This window comes from Trachurus japonicus, chromosome 5 (assembly GCF_045865225.1).
Source record: "Trachurus japonicus isolate A0001 chromosome 5, Traja_1.0".
NCBI lineage: Eukaryota > Metazoa > Chordata > Actinopteri > Carangiformes > Carangidae > Trachurus > Trachurus japonicus.
This window is the reverse complement of record NC_140911.1, coordinates 13,002,497-13,019,794: the sequence shown is the minus strand read 5'-3', so window position 1 is coordinate 13,019,794 and position 17,298 is coordinate 13,002,497. Positions and strand designations below refer to the sequence as shown.

Here is a 17,298-nt window from a genome sequence, read left to right as displayed (position 1 = left end):
TGTAGCCACTGTAATACTGTGAAAGGTGGGCTACACCCTGAGATCATAATGTTGAATTTCCCTTTTGCTGTTTGAGTCCAAGTCTTTCATTGATAGCCCATATTGTCTTCAGTGTTCGCGTGTAGACAAGGAGGCTCACAGGGGAGATTGTTTTTTCTTTGTTTTTGTTTTTTTCAGCCTTAATGCCATGTGCCACCCACCATCTCCCCACCCCACCCCACACCCACCCACCCTTCGCCCCGTGCCCTGTCGCCCCGCCGCCCTCTCCTGCCTTTGTTCTCATCACAACCCCGGAGCAGATGGTGCTCTGCTTTGCTTGGCCAACAGTGACAGACAGGCGCTCTCAGCCAATAGCCTGCTGGGGAATCAGCTGACTGGTCTGGACAGCGCCAGGTGTTTTTATCATTTTTCTTCTCCATCCGTAGGAGCAGCAGCAACAGCAGCAGCAGCAGCAGGCGGCGGCGGAGGCAGCGATACAGATACAGCGGAGGAATTCCGGGGCGACAAACCGGTCGGAGGTGGGGTTGCAGCAGGTTGGAGCTCTCTCTGTCTCTCCGCAGAGCGCACCATGTCTCTCTCCAAAGGCGCCCTGGGACTGATCGGGTACACAGGCGACAAATCGTTGTAAACAGCCGCCAGCTGAAGCCACCAGCCCCGGATACAGGGATATGTGCCATTACGCTGTGTGATGAACCCCTTCACTTGGCACTGTAACATTTCTCTGATTCTTTGCTGTGGATCGACGCGTGTTAAAAGGGACCTGTGCGCTCGGGAACACCGGACCGGAATGCCAACAAGGTGAGAGAGCCCGCAAGAAAAAAAAAAGGGGGAAGGCAGGGTTTCCACAGCTGCAGCCTGGTATATAGTTTCTGTTTTTGGAGCTGGAGAGGAGATGTGTTTTCAGTGATGTGTTGCTGGCCGCCACGTCGTCTGAACCTCGTGCTTGCATAGACTATATTGTTTTGGTGTAAAAACCACAGGCCGACTTTGTCAATATGTTTCTATTCTTGACACCATCTCCTTGCTAGAGCGCGATGCAACGAGTTTGAGATACATTGAGGATGCAGACACTCAAGGGCATAATCACATTTTCTACAGATGCAGTCTGGCTCTCGAGCTCATTCCAGGCTTGCAGTCTTGATTTGAACCCACAATAGAAACAGTTCACCCTATAAGTAATCTATCAACCCCATCCAATGCGTCAAACCATGGGCTATTCCGCTGAAAACAAACTTTGATCTCGTTGCGGTACTTGCTGTGCCAGCAGGAGCTGCCGTGCGGCGTGCGCAGGGTTGAGTATTGGATAAATGTGATTTGCATATTAATGTTAAAGTATGTCGGCAGATGTCTCGATTCCAAGCAGGAGGGGGAAGAGAAAAAAAAAAGTCGCGGAGTCTTCCTCGGGGATAAAGACAAGGCCCTCTGTAAGCGAGGTGCTGGTGAGAATGGGGTTGCACTGACAGGGGGTCTATTGTGATTCACAAACGCTGCTTCTGTCGCTGCAGCTGTTGCGCTTTTGTGGTGGAGACTGCTGACTTGCATCGCTCAACTTTAGGGGAAGGGACATACTGTAGAAAGGTTAATGAGATAATAGGATTTCATGATTGTTATGGGGTCCCCCCCCCCCCACTTCTTTTCTTTGCCCCCGGACTCCATGTTATGTGCCCCCTCTTTTAGAAAACAAAGTGCTGAGAGTTCGTCCTCTCTCCTCTTGAGCCATTATAAAAGTGAGTGTTGGTTCAGCGACTTTACAGGATAATGACAAACACAATAAGCAAAGCCAAGTCAATTAAACACACACAGCAGCCTCTTCTCACTGTGCGCTGGCTTAGTTGTTGCTGTCACGTAAATAAAGCGTTTTTTCTGCTGATGTTTTTAGATCATCTGTTTCATATTTGAAGAAAATCTGTTCAATTCTTGCAAACTCTGTCTTGTCTCAGTTGCTGCTGTGATGCTGTTTCTAGCCCAGGGCAGATTTCTGAGCAAGCAGAAGGCTATTTCTTCTTTTTTTCCTTTTTTCTATCTTACCCCTCAAGGTGGCATGCTGCACAACATGGACACAGCTCACACACACACACACACACACACACACACACACACATACACACAGATGTCTACTTTTTAAACATGATCGTAAGAATAGAGTATGACTAAATGGACTGTGTGTTGCAGGTGTCTGTGTGTGTGTGTGTGTTTGTGTGTGTGGGCACGGTTGTGTAGAGACAGCAGGGTTTGTGGGAGGGGGTAATAAGCTTTACCCCCCACCCCCATCCACCAACAACATTGAGGTCCCAAGGGTATAAGGCAGGGTGAAGAGAGGGGGCAGGGGGGGGCTCAAGCCTTTATTCCCAAAAGAGGGAGCAAGGCATCATTAACCCTTTGTCCTCAGTGGGCTACAGGTGTTGCACACCACAGTAGCAGTGCAGCTCAGTCTGCCCTGAGGTTTTTCATGGCGTGGTATAGTGTGCATGTGTTGATGTGTCACAGACAGACGTTACTCCAAGGCACTCGTCGGTGTTTAGTGTACTGCCCAGCTCAGGCTCACACACCTGCCATCGTGTGGCTCCAGGGAACAGGGAAGCGTGTGTGTGTGTGTGTGTGTGTGTGTGTGTGTGTGTGTGTGTGTGTGTGTGTGTGTTGGACAGCAGGAGTCCCTGGGGGGCAGTCTTCTGTGGTCTAATCATCCCCTCTCTGAAAGAGTGGTCAAGCCCAGCTGGGTGATGGCTTCCTTAATGGACATTTGCCTCAGATACTCAAGATTAGTATAAAATAAAAACCCCTTTAAAGCATCACATTTATTCAGCAGATGAGCAGACTGGCCAGCCTTATGGAGGAAGGATGGAGGCTGCCCAGATGATGTACTAATAAGCAGTTGGCCGTGGCTCAGGTGCTGGAGACTGGACTCGGTCCTTAGATCCTCAAACCCAAGAAGGTCCATTAAAGACGCTGAACCGCATGACTGTGGAGGTCAATGTGGCACAAATCATAATAATAATCATCTTCACCTTTTGCTGTTAACTTTAGTACTGCACTTCAGCAAAGTGAAAAGAAAAACAAGAATGATCAAAATTGGAGCAGAGGAGGCATGTCCTGATCCCAAAGCATAATTTCCCACAATGCAACCCAAAACCAACCAATCCCCAGAATCACATATGTTTTTACAGGCTTCAATTCCTTAATTTTTCAGACATACAGTATATAAACCGAAGTTGTTTGCAGATATATAGGATATTTTGTTTTTACCGCCACTGATCATAAGTAGACTGCAAACTCATTATATTCATAATCTAATTCTCTGCCAACAAAACAGTTTTCTCCATACTTTTAGATGGTCTTGACTTTGTAAAATAATAATTGTTATGATTTGACATGATTCAAATTAAAGTGAATAGGATTTTCTTGATAAATCAATAATTATTTTTCTCTAGAATTTTTTTTTTTTTTAAATAGAAAAACTTGATACCATTCTGCTATCTTGTTTTATCCCTAACTCACTATATTTTAACACAGTGGGTTAAAAAAAATTATGCATTGCAAAAAATGATGGATTGATTGTGTGCACAGTTTCCATTAATAATGTGCTTGACAGCGGTGCAGCCCTTTTGTTTACATTGGGATTATCGGCTGCGGTTCTTAACATGAGACTGCATGATGCAGTTGCTCCACCAAGAATCTATTGTATGATCCAGCTCCTCGTCTGCCACAAATCTAATCAGTAGAAATGTGGAGGAGCCGAGGATCTCCAAACAAGTGTCTAGTGTGGAGTTTACCCGTCTTGGTTGAAGGTGCACCAGTTAGAGGGCAATCAAGCCGCTGTACAATCAATTCCACGCTGCTGATGACAAAGTGGCCTAGTCGCCTCCAACAGAGGAAGACCTGACACGAGTCACCTTCTATGAGACCATAAAGCACATATGTGTCTGTTTGTGACACCACTACACTCAACACATGCCGGCAGAGATCCAACAATGTGAAAGTGCACCTCATTCAAGTGTGTCCTTTGTCATATTGCCTGCTACTTAGCATTTTTACCAAATTATCCACAGACTTCTGTTGCACAAGTGTGGCTTTGTTTCCCCTCTGTTGTGCTCTGGATGAGAGATCACTATGGGAACAATTAAATCTGCTACACGCATTGTTTAAAAAAAGGGGGGAGGGTGGGGGGTGGGGGGCTCATTTTAAAAAATTCTGCTTATTTGAGACTCCCACAGGGAAGCAGAGTGTGTTATATGAAATCCTTAGAGGGAGGGGGCGGTGAGCAGCCCAGAGGCACAAGTGAGTGCGGGAGAAGGGATCACGACAACACAGTGAAGAGAAGAAGTCCCGATTCCCTTGTCAGTGTAGGGAAAAACATAGTTTACATGGCTATAATCTCTAAGGGAGCTGTAAGTGTGTGTGCAGGAGTCTGATTGGATATTGGTCTTTCCCACAATATACTTTATCTCTATGTATTCTGGTGCTCAGATGGACACACACCAGGAGGGAACACCGAGGTCGTTTTCTTTACTTCATATATGTTCGCTGTATTTTTCATATCATTTAGCTCTCTTGTTACAGGAGCCTTTTTTTCTAGATATAATACATTTCCTTTTCACTCAGCTTCTGTCATCTTATTCAGGAGTGTTTTTGTCACCTCAGTTTGGCTCGGTTTATGACGAGATGTGTTTATAGGCTCCCTGGGGTTGTTTATCTCACCTGCTCCACCTGTGATTTGGTTTCCCTCATTTCTCCTTTTATCTTTTTTTGCATATAGTGCAAACGAATAAACAAAAGCTCAGGTGCAAACCCAGGCCAGCGGGGGTTATATGTGCATCTCCCGAAAGAGCCTTAATGCAAGACTCATGTTATCCAGTTTAAATCACATTCTTACTTCCTCATGTCACTCTCAATTCATACTGTATTCAAGGAAGAAGTTCCTTGAGGATAGACATCAGAAAGACTCAGACAAAATGTGAAAAGTGAGTCAACAGGACCGAGAATGGTATAGATGGAGATCCTCTGTGTTGAGTTACTGTATACGAGGACGAGGACGCACACATCAGCCATGATTATTCAGCAGGCTCACAGAAAACTTTGACACGCAGAAGACAAAAAAGCTCTTTTTTTTCAATTTCTCCTCATCAATACTCATGACGGATGTGGTCTCTACAGATCTTGTTCTGAAAAAAAAAGCGTATGTATATTCTTTAACTAAAAGTTCACAGATAACCTGGGCCGTACATGTATCGGAGCAATATCCTCTTAATAGGTCAAACAGGGCTCAATTACTGTGGCGCTCTGAATTAATGAGAGAACTATTTATACTCTACCACCTATGGAGGTGTTCTGTCACGTGTTTGAAGTGTATGACGAGTGTAAATGCCAGACATCAAGATGACAATTAACAAGATTGTATTTCACTCTTTAAGTGACAGTTTCCATAATGGAAATGACAGGCGTCTACTTTCATGGCATGAGATGAAACTGAGCATTTTCATGGCTGTCAAACACTGCTTCATTGTTTAGCTCATTGTGTCTTGTTACCTGGCGACAGTATTGCCATAGAAGCCAATTGAATTAGGGTCCACTGTAGGTGCTGGCAAAATAACACAAAACAGCCCGAAACAATTGTATTTAATGCAGGGGAAACTGTTCTCTAGAGGATGAGTCTCTGCAGTATTACTGACTTTATTTTAGGAAAAGCAAGGTCCTACAGTGTTATTGTAGTGCAGGCCATTACACAGCTTGAGCTGAGCTGTGAGTTGACTGACTTTTCCTCCATAGATAGTTTTATTTGAGGACATAATTTTCTTCTCCCAAAAAACTAAAAATGAACTTTTTTGAAACAGAAATCATGTTTTTCCATTTCCCTTTTATCTTGTCGCCACTCATATTTATCTTGGAGGGATCTTTGTTACATAAATAACACAATAGGACAACAGAAAAGAACATTTTTCATCAGTGTTTGTTTTTGGTTCTCTCTTTAGTCTTTTTTTCTTGTGTTTACTGGATAAGTTTTCTTCTGAATGAAATTGTTTTGCACACCCATATCAAGTCAGTGCAGAAATGTAAGCAGATATGAAAGCCTCTTTAACACAGACTATGATTGGTCTAATACATGCATGTGGGCCTTGTGGAAGGTTGTGATTGACATCTTCATCTGGGTGTCACATCAGTCACAAACAAGGCCTAAAGCTCAGAGTATGAACCTGTTTTACTTTAAAAAAAGGACAAGAATCACAAATTGTAGTCCATCCACTGAATGCTGTTGGTAACATCGCATTAAGACTGTGATGTAGCAGGTGCAAGAGTTAATTCATTAATCAGCTTATGCCTAGATTTAATCTTAATGATGTGATATCTTTGTGGAAATATAATGGAAATCACTAGACCATCGCGCAAATCAACAGTCTTTGGTACATAGGCCTTGAGGATGTGCAGCTGTCGTCCGTTACGGCCCGCCCATGAAAATTAAAATGCTCAATCAGTTAATTTCCTTTGACAGAATAAGAAAGTGCTGCTTCACCATGAGAGGGGCGTGAAGCGTTTCATCAAACCACAGGAAATGAATCAGTTGAGGGCACTGCCAAGATCTGAAATAGGTGACAGCACACAGTGGTCAGTTCACTGGTCATTTCTCTGAGGACCTGTATGACCACCCTAACGCTTCCTTTAATAATCAATGTTTTTGTTCCATTTATTTTGTATTAAACCACTAAACCACTGCAGAAGCTGGCAGAGAAAAATCATGATTGAACCAACGATAGAGAAACTTTGAAGTTGATCTTTTTTGCAAAGTATGTTTTCAGGATGATTTTGTACAAGTAAGACAAGTATGAAATAATTACAGTATGTGTATGAATATCAGGTCGATGTTGTCGGAAGGTGTGTAGGTAGTAATGAGAGCTGAAAGGATAAATGAAGGAATAATAAATGAATCTAGTTAGAAATGCAATATATATTTTCAGATTAGTTCTATGTAAGTGTGGTGGTAAACACTGGTCCCACTTGTGTGTCTTTGATTAAACTCCATAACGAAGTAGGACATGGCGTGGCGATCTAGCATCCTCCAGCAGGTATTGATAAAAGGTGTCTGAGATGATAGAGCTTATGTTTCAGGTTATTTATTTGAAGTATCCTGTTCACAGGTTCAGAGGTGGCTGTGGTTTAAACCTCTGGGGGTTTCCTACTTCCTGCCTTCCTGCCTTTGGTGTTGTTGAGTGTTCTCCCACCTGCTGTGTGTTTTTAAGCTTTCCTGCAGCTTTAGGATCACAATAGACCTGTGTCAGGATGTCCCAGACAGCCTTCAGTTGTTGTTGAAAAATCAACCAACAGGATGTTGACAATGATTTACTTTCAGTCTTTTAAGTGCTCATAGTTACATCAGAACATTTCTGAAAAAATATCAGCTAACCCATTTTTTTTTTACTTCGACAACAGTGTCAAATTTTGAGCTTCCAGTATTAAATAGGATCAGAAACTTCTTAATCTTACATTGCATAAAGGGGAGCACAGACAAAGCTGTCAGCATTTACTGAATGGGGAGAATCTTAGATTAACCCCATTTGTGGTAAACAGAGGAGGAAGAGAAAATATATAGCTATAACACTAAATCGGCCTAGGAATCCTGATGCAGGATGTGTTTTTGAAGAAAGTTTTGTGATAATATATAGCTGACATCCTCAGTTACAGCAACTTCTCCAAATGTTTACAGTTCTAATCCCAGAAACTATTCAAGATTATTCTACATTTTTGCAGGTGCAGTAATGAAGTTAAATATTGCAATTAAGACAGGATATTTAGTTAAATAAGAGACACTTAAGCAATTATTTTTGTAATGGTATATCATTGCATTCATGTTTTTAGGTCTATGTCATATATGTTGCTTTTAATTAAAGTACTAAGTGACCTGTTTCTCTCCTCTGGGTTTGAATCTAGTACACTACCCCCAGCTAATCTCCACCTCAGCATCTCCATCCACTCACTAATCCTAACTGGCACAGCAATCGTCACAATATATAGTGCTTTAGCTTAAAGACAAGATACCGTATTATCCCTGTTTCACCCATGCTCCGCCCCGTCCCATAGGGAATCTCCAGTATAGGAGGAGCAGAGATGTGTTCCTGTCTCCCTGGTTGCTGTTGCCAGGCAGTTTGCATTCAGTTGAATTAGTCAGCTCTCTTGTTTGAAAGCCTCTTAAGTGCTATCTTCTTAAGCTGGTGTTGACCATAAAACTGTGTGGTGGAGAAGGCTGTGGTACTGTGGTGCTGCCGTATGGTACCGCACTGGGTAGGATGCCTCCTTCAGTAAATAGACCTAATTGGGTAATGTGATCTCTTAAGTGTTGCTTTAAGATACTGCAAGTGCACTGGCTTGTTAAAGAAGTGCTGGCATCCTCATCCTAATCCTGTTAATAAGAAAAGGTGAGGGATAAAACTGTTGCATAGACACGATAGGTCTGTATAAAGTGTTTGCATGTGAACACAAACACTGAGTGGGACATGTCTGAAATACTAGATGAATCAAGAGGGACAGGGATATGAAAGACATGGTTTACACTGTGATTAAAGGATCTACAGTCATGTAGCCTACAGCAGTGCTTGACAAAACACTAATATACTTAGGGCAATTATCATGTGCTGTTGTTTTGTAGACATTTACCACATTCCTCTTAGTCTTAATTTTGAATCTTAGTTGAACATACTAATATTTGATAATTGGCGCCTAACACAAAGTTCAGATGAGGCCTATTGGAGTATCTAATTTTGCAGTCAGTAGTCACCATAGTCCTAGGAGATAATCCTGAGGAAAACATGAATATCTGTACCCAATTTCGTGGCTCTTCAATGATTGTTCAAATGTCAACCTTACAGTTTTGCTGGAGGAAAAGGACGTGTTGTCCAAGCAACCAGCTGAGCCTCCAGGAAATTATTAGACACTTTGTTTTTTATGGACTGAACAAAAAAGGGCATTTGAAACCGTAAAGCACAGTAAGGTATTTCAGTTGGGACTAAAGTGATGGACCGAAAATCAACACTAACCCACGTTGCTATACTGTCTACAGTAAAATGATTTAAAATGGAGCGCTGGAATTAAGAAAAAGAAGCCCATTGTTTGCCAGAATAGATGCCTTATCCTCAAAGTGATTGGAGTAAGTGTTACTACCATATGGGATAGCAGATGCTCTTTACACCTCTCAGGAGATCTGTGTGGGCTAGATCAGGGTCTCTTGTCCTCTCACAACCCCCTCCTGAAATCCTTATTAGTCTTCCTTGAGTTAAAGAATGCTGCTCAAAGTTTTGACAGTCTTCCTTCTGTACCCAATCATCCTGAAAGAAATCCTAGGCCTGCTGATTTTTTTTTTCATGTTTGCCCTAAATTCAGAATGCTGAAGACGTTGCATTAAAAATTAAGACGTGCATCTTTTTTGCTTTCTTTGAGGCATGGCACATACTAATATCTCAGTGTTTAATGATGTTCGGAGAAACTAATGATCAAGTCCTTATGGGCCTGTTGGATAGATGAAAGCCCTCAATGGAATTTGATCTGTTTCCAAGTTGTTCAGAGCTGTGTTTTGTGCATGCATTGTAATGAGCTGAACTTGCAATTTCTCAAAACTGTTGATGCTGCACATAACCCGTAGTCTCACAAGGATAATGGAGAAGCAGTTGTTTTTCTTCGTCAATCTGTTGTCTTAAGTAATTCCTACATTTACAAGAAACACTAAAGATTATGTGATAATTGTGTAATTGTTACATAAAATAAGAGGGAGGCATCTACAGCCATGCAAAGCTCTGAGGCGGTAATCATCCCCATTGGTGCTTTGAGCTAAAATGCTAACATCAGCATGTTAATTATGCTTAGAATGACAATGTCAACATGCTGATGTAGTACATAAGCACAAGCACAATGTGGACTCTCATAGTAATGATTACCATCATAGAATTTGCTAATTAGCACTAAACATAAAGTACTGAGGCTGATGGGTATACATCATTAATCATAATCATAGAAAGTGTATACATTTGAATTGATGATGGTGCCAAAAATCATTAATTATTGTGACATTGGATATTTGTTGTGATAAAGATTTGGTTTTGGAACATTTGTAGCCTACACTATTTCCTGTATAGTGACACACATGCTTTGTCTTCCTTTTCCAGATTGTCCTGCAGATCCATGATCCTGCTGTAAAACCGTATCGTTGGCCCCAAGTCCTGACGACCTCACTGGACAAAAAGACCTAATCAGCGCAAAGTCTAGTTGATGACTGTGACGCACCCTCTCCCAAAGTCATCTGACCCTCCTCCTGCCCCTCCTCAGCATGGCTAGACGGAGGTTAGACTGCTTTCTCCTAGGCCATGTGCTTGCCGGCCTTGTCCTGGTATCCGTAGGGCTATCCTTCGTCCAAAGCAATGAGTGCCCTCAGCTATGTGTGTGCGAGATTCGACCCTGGTTCACTCCCCAGTCCACCTACAGAGAAGCTATCACTGTGGACTGCAATGACCTTCGCTTAACACGGATCCCAGGAAACCTCTCCAGTGACACTCAGGTTCTCCTCCTACAGAGTAACTACATTGCCAGGACCAGTGAGGAGCTCGAGCAGCTCTTCAACCTGACTGAACTGGACTTGTCTCAGAACAACTTCAGTAGCATTCGGGATGTCGGCCTAACTAATATGTCCCAGCTCACCACGCTTCACCTTGAGGAGAACCAAATCACAGAAATGCCCGATTTCTGTCTGCAGGATCTCAGCAACCTGCAGGAGCTCTACATTAACCACAACCAGATCAACACCATCTCTGCCAATGCTTTCTCTGGGCTCCACAACCTGCTCCGGCTTCACCTCAACTCCAACAAGCTCAAGAGCATCAACAGCCAATGGTTTGAATCTACACCCAATCTAGAGATCCTAATGATCGGGGAGAACCCTGTTCTTGGAATAATGGACTTTAATTTCAAGCCCCTGGGCAATTTACGAAGCCTGGTTTTGGCTGGGATGGATTTGACAGACATCCCCAGGAATGCCTTTGTGGGACTTGATAACCTTGAGAGCCTCTCGTTCTACGACAATAAGCTGGTGCGAGTTCCTCAGAAAGCTCTCCAGAAGCTACCTAACCTCAAGTTCTTGGATTTGAATAAAAATCCAGTGCACAAAATTCAGGAGGGAGATTTCAAGAACATGCTGAGACTGAAGGAGCTGGGAATAAACAACATGGGAGAGTTGGCTTCTATTGATCGTTACGCTTTGGACAATCTTCCTGAACTCACTAAGCTGGAGGCCACAAACAACCCCAAGTTCTCCTACATCAACCGTCAAGCATTTCGTGATGTCCCAGCCTTGGAGAGTCTAATGCTAAACAACAATGCCCTGAACGCCCTCTATCAGTCCACAGTGGACACCCTCCCCAACCTACGTGAGATCAGCATCCACAGCAACCCCCTTCGCTGTGACTGCGTCATCCAGTGGATGAGCTCGAACAAGACCACTGTCCGTTTTATGGAACCTCTGTCCATGTTGTGCGCCATGCCAGCAGAGCTCAGGGGTATGCGTGTGAGGGAGATAATGCAGAAGAACACAGGAAATCAGTGCTTGCCTATGATTTCTCATGACACCTTCCCCAGCCACCTCAATTTGGACATTGGCATGACTGTGGACTTGGACTGCAGAGCCATGTCAAAGCCTGAGCCTGAAATCTACTGGGTGACACCTATGGGGAACAAGGTGATGATGGACACCCTCTCTGACAAGTACAGCCTAACCAGTGAAGGTACATTGAGGATTTCTCATATCCAAGTTGAAGACTCAGGCAGATACACCTGTGTTGCTCAAAACTCAGAGGGAGCTGACACAAGAGTGATAGCTATACGGGTAAACGGCACTCTCTTAGACAGCACTCAGCTTATGAAGATCTACGTCAAACAGACAGAATCTCACTCAATCCTGGTCTCCTGGAAGATAAACTCAAATATAATGACCTCTAATCTCAAGTGGTCATCTGCCACCATGAAAATAGACAATCCACATATTACTTACACTGCCAGGGTACCTGTGGATGTCCACGAGTACAACCTTACACATTTACAACCAGCAACTGAGTACGAAGTGTGCCTCACCGTCTCCAACATCCATCAACAAACTCAGAAGTCATGCGTGAATGTGACGACCAAGCAAGCGGCTTTCGCCGTGGAAATATCTGACCAAGGGACCAACACTGCTCTTGCGGCAGTCATGGGAACAATGTTTGCAATCATCAGTCTGGCCTCTCTGGGTGTGTACATTGCTAAGAGGTGGAAAAGGAAAAACTATCACCATTCTCTGAAAAAGTACATGCAGAAAACCTCCTCAATACCACTAAATGAGTTATACCCTCCTCTTATCAATTTGTGGGAGGCAGACAGTGAGAAGGAAAAAGAGGGCTCCTCTGAGACCAAACCAAGCCAGGTGGACACCACACGCAGCTATTACATGTGGTGAAAGCTAACTACCCAGTGGGGGATACAGAGACATGTTTCTTTCAGGAGCACAAATATACATGTTTGCTTCTTTGTGTAAAAGTGGACTGAGTCCTTTTTTTTTCTTCCCGTTTCCTTTTCAATTTCTTTGGTTCTCTCAGACTTGCTCTCTGAAGCGAACAATGAACCAACATTTTCAGATCTTTAGTTTAGCATTTTGCCTTTTTACCTCTCGCTAATTTTGACACACAATATGGCAGCTTTGTTTAGCTTCCTGGACTTAGTAGTCACTGTGCTTTATTTTTAGTACTTGTTTGGATGAACACAGCATGAGCATTGTCACGGATTCAGGGTGCGTGAGCAAAGGAAAAGCTGAAATCCAACCTGTTTTTGACATGTTTTCTCTAGCAGAATTGTTAGAGACTGCAATCTTTCTTTCTCTTGTAAAACAGTTTCACTGTTGACTGTTGTGCACTGAAATATATGTACTAATTTGTCTATCAACTGAAATATAAGCTGACAAAGTACGTTTAGACTTGATATACCGTCTATTGAATAATGTTAGCAATTCTTCTGTAATGTTGTATCAGCTATGATTTAATTTACTTTTTGTACATTAAGTAACAGTATGTTTGATTTAGACTTAAGTTTGCAGAGCATCTACTGTAAACCAGCAATAGAAATATGAATGTTATAATCTAGGTAAATAGATGTAAGGCTTTTTAAATTTCTTAAATATTTCTTTTTTTATTTTGCTAGAATATGTCTACAATCACTCGTTTTGTTGTGGTTTCCACACACAAACATGTTGTTTATTGGGGAGCAACTTAAATAAAATCTTCTTTCCTCATATTTTTTAAACCATGATTTCAACACCAAGTGTCATTTTTATGAAATATATACATATAGTTAATTACTGACATAGACAATTACAGATTGATGGTAAGGGTTTAAAAAAACCTAAACTGTTATTGCAATGACAATCATCTCATATTAATGTTTTATATTATGACTTTATTAATTCCAGTGTGATGAGCATAGCTGTAGGTGTTAGGTTACAACCAAAGAGTTGAAAGAGAGAGAATGGGAGACGCAGACTGCAGTGTGTTTTGCCTCTGCAAAGCAATTATCAGAGAATAATTTGAATTCTAGTCCCGGTAGAATATAATTACAGCACAATATGCCTTGGAGTAAATACAGTAACTTCAAAAACAAAGAAATTAGTCACTCAAAACCAAGACAGTGGATATATTGCCTGCATTTTTGTTTCAATGTCTCTTTTATTACACCAAACATACCTCTGCATCTCTAAAGTTTGGAGAGGAAAACACATTGGGTTTTTTAATGCAACAGAAACAAGAAGGAAGGTGATGGTGATTATGGATAATGGACAGTTACAGTAAGTACAGACTGCAGCATTATTTGGTACCAAGCAAATATATATTATCAGCACTGTTCTGTATGTGGTGGGGAACTTACAACACAAATTTACAAGACTGAAAATTATTCATCATTGTGCCTTGTTGAATTTTCATTTTATAACTCTAAAACATTATATGTAGCTTTTTATACATCTCTTTCAGCAAAGTGACATAAAGCCACCATCTGTTTTCTCTGCTAGTGGAGCACTCATATGTTGAGTTACCATCAGTGTCTCTGCAAGGTCCAGAACTCCACCACAATGCAGATCCCAATCTCAGTGGCTCACTGCCTGCAAAAGTGGATCTCCAGTGGGAGCCCAGATGCTCTGTTTGTTTCTGATGTTGACTGACAGCTTTGAGCTTTGTGGTGCAATCAAACGATCTCCGTTTAGTCTCCCCTGACAACGTGCTCGTTCTCCTGCATGCTCTCTCCGCCCCTCTTCTCCTCCATTATTGCAGGAATGGAGACAAATATATGTTCAGTGCAAAGGAAGAAATGGACAGATCAGCAAGCATTCAAAAATGCATTAAAAATTGCATTCATAGCTTATTTTATAATTTTTAAAACATTTGAATTTGTATATAATTCTGTTTTTGATTCACAGATGCATATCTGTTACAAAAATAGCATTTAGCATTTACAATCAGTGTACATTACTAACCCCTTAGTCATAATGCTATATTTGTAAGACAGACCTATGCCTATTAATGTATTTGTCATCACCTATATTTATAGCATCCATTCCTGTTGTAAGAACAGTTGATGAATTACTGTATAAACACAAATTTAATTGTAATAGACTATTTAATAATGAATGGCGATGAAGGTAATGAGCTGCATGTGATCCTGACAAAATCAAATAGGTGGCCCTTTTTTAACCCTTTTCTTGTTACGTTCTGTGATAAAAAATTAACCTTCAGTCTGAGTTTATATGTATAAAGTAAGTCTAGTGCATGGTATTATATATAAATATATATATGATTGTGGCCATGTCAGTGTTAGGATGTATGCGCTATCAATACCATTAACAGTTTGAATTCTTGGCTTTCAAGATTATTGGCAGATACACTTGAAGGTACATTAGTCTGATATCTATTGTATAGTCTGGTGTAAAAGTAATGCTCACAAATGGCTTCTAATTGATTCTCAATAGGGTTAAAATAATACATAATGCAAATACACATTATGTATCTTAGATAAAGTCCCTTGATTCTAATTTCATTCTGTAGTCAGGAGCTGATGTGGCTCTTTCTGCACTGTGCAAGAGCAACAAGAAATGCTGATGATGAAATGGATTAAACCGTCTCAGACAGCTGCTTTTCTTCGTAGATAGAGATGTCAGGAGATGCTGCAAGGGAAATGTCACTGAATGTCATCGACCCTTTAGGGAAACCTGTGTCCTGTGTGATGAGTGATGGACAGAGGAGGGCAACCAGCCGTAGTCTGGCATTTGTTAAACTTGCACACTGAAACTGCTACTTTGAAAAATATTCAATGTCCTTTTCTCTGAGTCTTTATACTGACTCAGTGTGTAGCCTAGTAGCAGACCAGAAATCAGCTCATTGGGACAGCTATCAATGAAATCTTTTCAAAGCTTGTGCTGGAGCCTGCACTGTGTCCCATCCCAGTGGCCTGTTTCCATGACAACCCCTCCCTCCATCAACCTGCGGGTGCTGGCAGCCAAGTGAGAGAAGTCCCTGGAGCCTGAAATACCACTGACAAGGTCAACACCCTGCAGGTGGGAAACCACTAAAACATCTTGTACGCTTTCAAAGGTGTGGAGCGAGAAAAGCTCCTTCTTTGCACTGAAGGTGAAGCAGAATGGCAGAGAGCGCTCCTCTGCCCGGCCTCATGCCCCCCTTTTTTTCTTCTAGGTAAATCATGTAAAACTGCAGCTGATGACGGGAACAATACTGCATGACAAACAAAATGTCACTGAGCACATGCTGTTATTTCCATTTCTAGGATTAAATAGAGTGTAATTACTTTTTCCTGAATTATTTAAACTGACAGAAATGCTTAAAAATACTGCAGCAAGCAGAGGTCAGCTTTTAAGCAATGCAAACACTGCCAAAAACCCACATCAAGTTTCAGTCTAGTAAGTTTCTAAGCTGGCGTTTCGCTGATGGGTGTTTGCGCTGTGGCTTGCCTCTTTCTGGTCTCAACTACTTTGAAAGGCAGCGGAGCGTCTGGTGGCTCACAGCTAGAGCTTTGTCTGTGTCCACAGTTTGAGCTCTCTTTCAATATAGCCTATCTAGTCGCTGGGAGAAATTAATCAAAATTAAATCTTAGTTCAGTGAGAAGGCAGAAGGCAAATCTAAGCCAGAGCCTGAGACCTTCAAGCCCAAAGACTGAGCACTTGCATTATCAGGGCTGTGTGTGGATGAAGTAAAGAGGGTGAAAGGAAGAGTTGAGTGAACTGAAAAGATGTCCCACACCCTTAACAACACACATCATGATTCAGGTAGGAGAAAGTTAAAGGTTCTGTCAATTCCCTGGCCTAGACTACCAACATCTCAAACCAGAAAAAAAAAAACTACACCAGCCACCCCTTCTTCCTCCCTTTGGCCACAAACCATCTTTTATGTTCACAGTCACCAAAGTATCACAATTCAGCAACTACATTTAATCCTTGATGAAGTAGCCACCATAAACTACATGGCAATCCTTGCAGTAAGCCAACTAGCGATAGTAACTTTTACCAAACACATTCATAGTAACAGCAGCTATAGCTAACATTGGCTGCCTATCTCCATCTGGATAATGCTAGACCAGTATTAGCTCCATGGTCAGACTAGGAAAGAAATTCAGTCTCAGATTTATGGTTTGGGACCAGGAACATGAATGACACCGATGGAGCCAGTAAAAAAAAAAAAAAGATTTTGACTTATGAAGCTTTCCATTCTTTAATGAAATCAATGCATTTTATAATGATAATGGTGGCAAATTGGGCCATTTCTCCAGCAATGGTTTCTTGATTGTGGCCTTCTTACATGCAGATGATTTTGCAGGCTCTCAGATTTTATCCGCTATGATAATGTTAGCTGTATGAGTTGGTAGGATAAGACAAGTCTTAAGTATGAGCTTGACAACATGAAATCAAGCAAAAAATACAGAATGGAGCTTGCAGTTCATGAACATGAGCCCATTCTTCAAACATGTTACTCAGAAACTGTAAATTTAGTCCATGATATGGTCTTCAGTACTCAGTCATTACTGTAGGAGAAGTGTTACCATATGTTCTTCACACTTCTGCTATTTAAAGAAACTGCTCCTCCATTTATATAAAAGCTATACTGTAAGTGCTGCTCTCAGTGTTCAAATGTGCACACCATTTCATTGCTGAGAGATTCAAAGCTTGACAAGCCTTCTGTACCTAATTATGATTGCGAAGCTATGACAGGATAATCACTGTCAAAAGGAGAAGTTTAGTAAAGTCAA

The 17,298-nt window shown here is 41.8% G+C and overlaps 1 protein-coding gene across 1 annotated transcript; it reads left to right on the top strand.

Moving 5' to 3' along the window:
* The first annotated feature begins 409 nt into the window (after nt 1-409).
* Nucleotides 410-13,302, top strand: lrrn1 (leucine rich repeat neuronal 1). The gene is made up of 2 exons (XM_085776382.1): nt 410-798; nt 10,143-13,302. The coding sequence occupies exon 2, from the start codon at nt 10,304-10,306 to the stop codon at nt 12,455-12,457; it is 2,154 nt and encodes a 717-aa protein (XP_085632508.1). The 5' UTR covers nt 410-798; nt 10,143-10,303; the 3' UTR covers nt 12,458-13,302.
* The last annotated feature ends 3,996 nt before the right edge of the window (nt 13,303-17,298 follow it).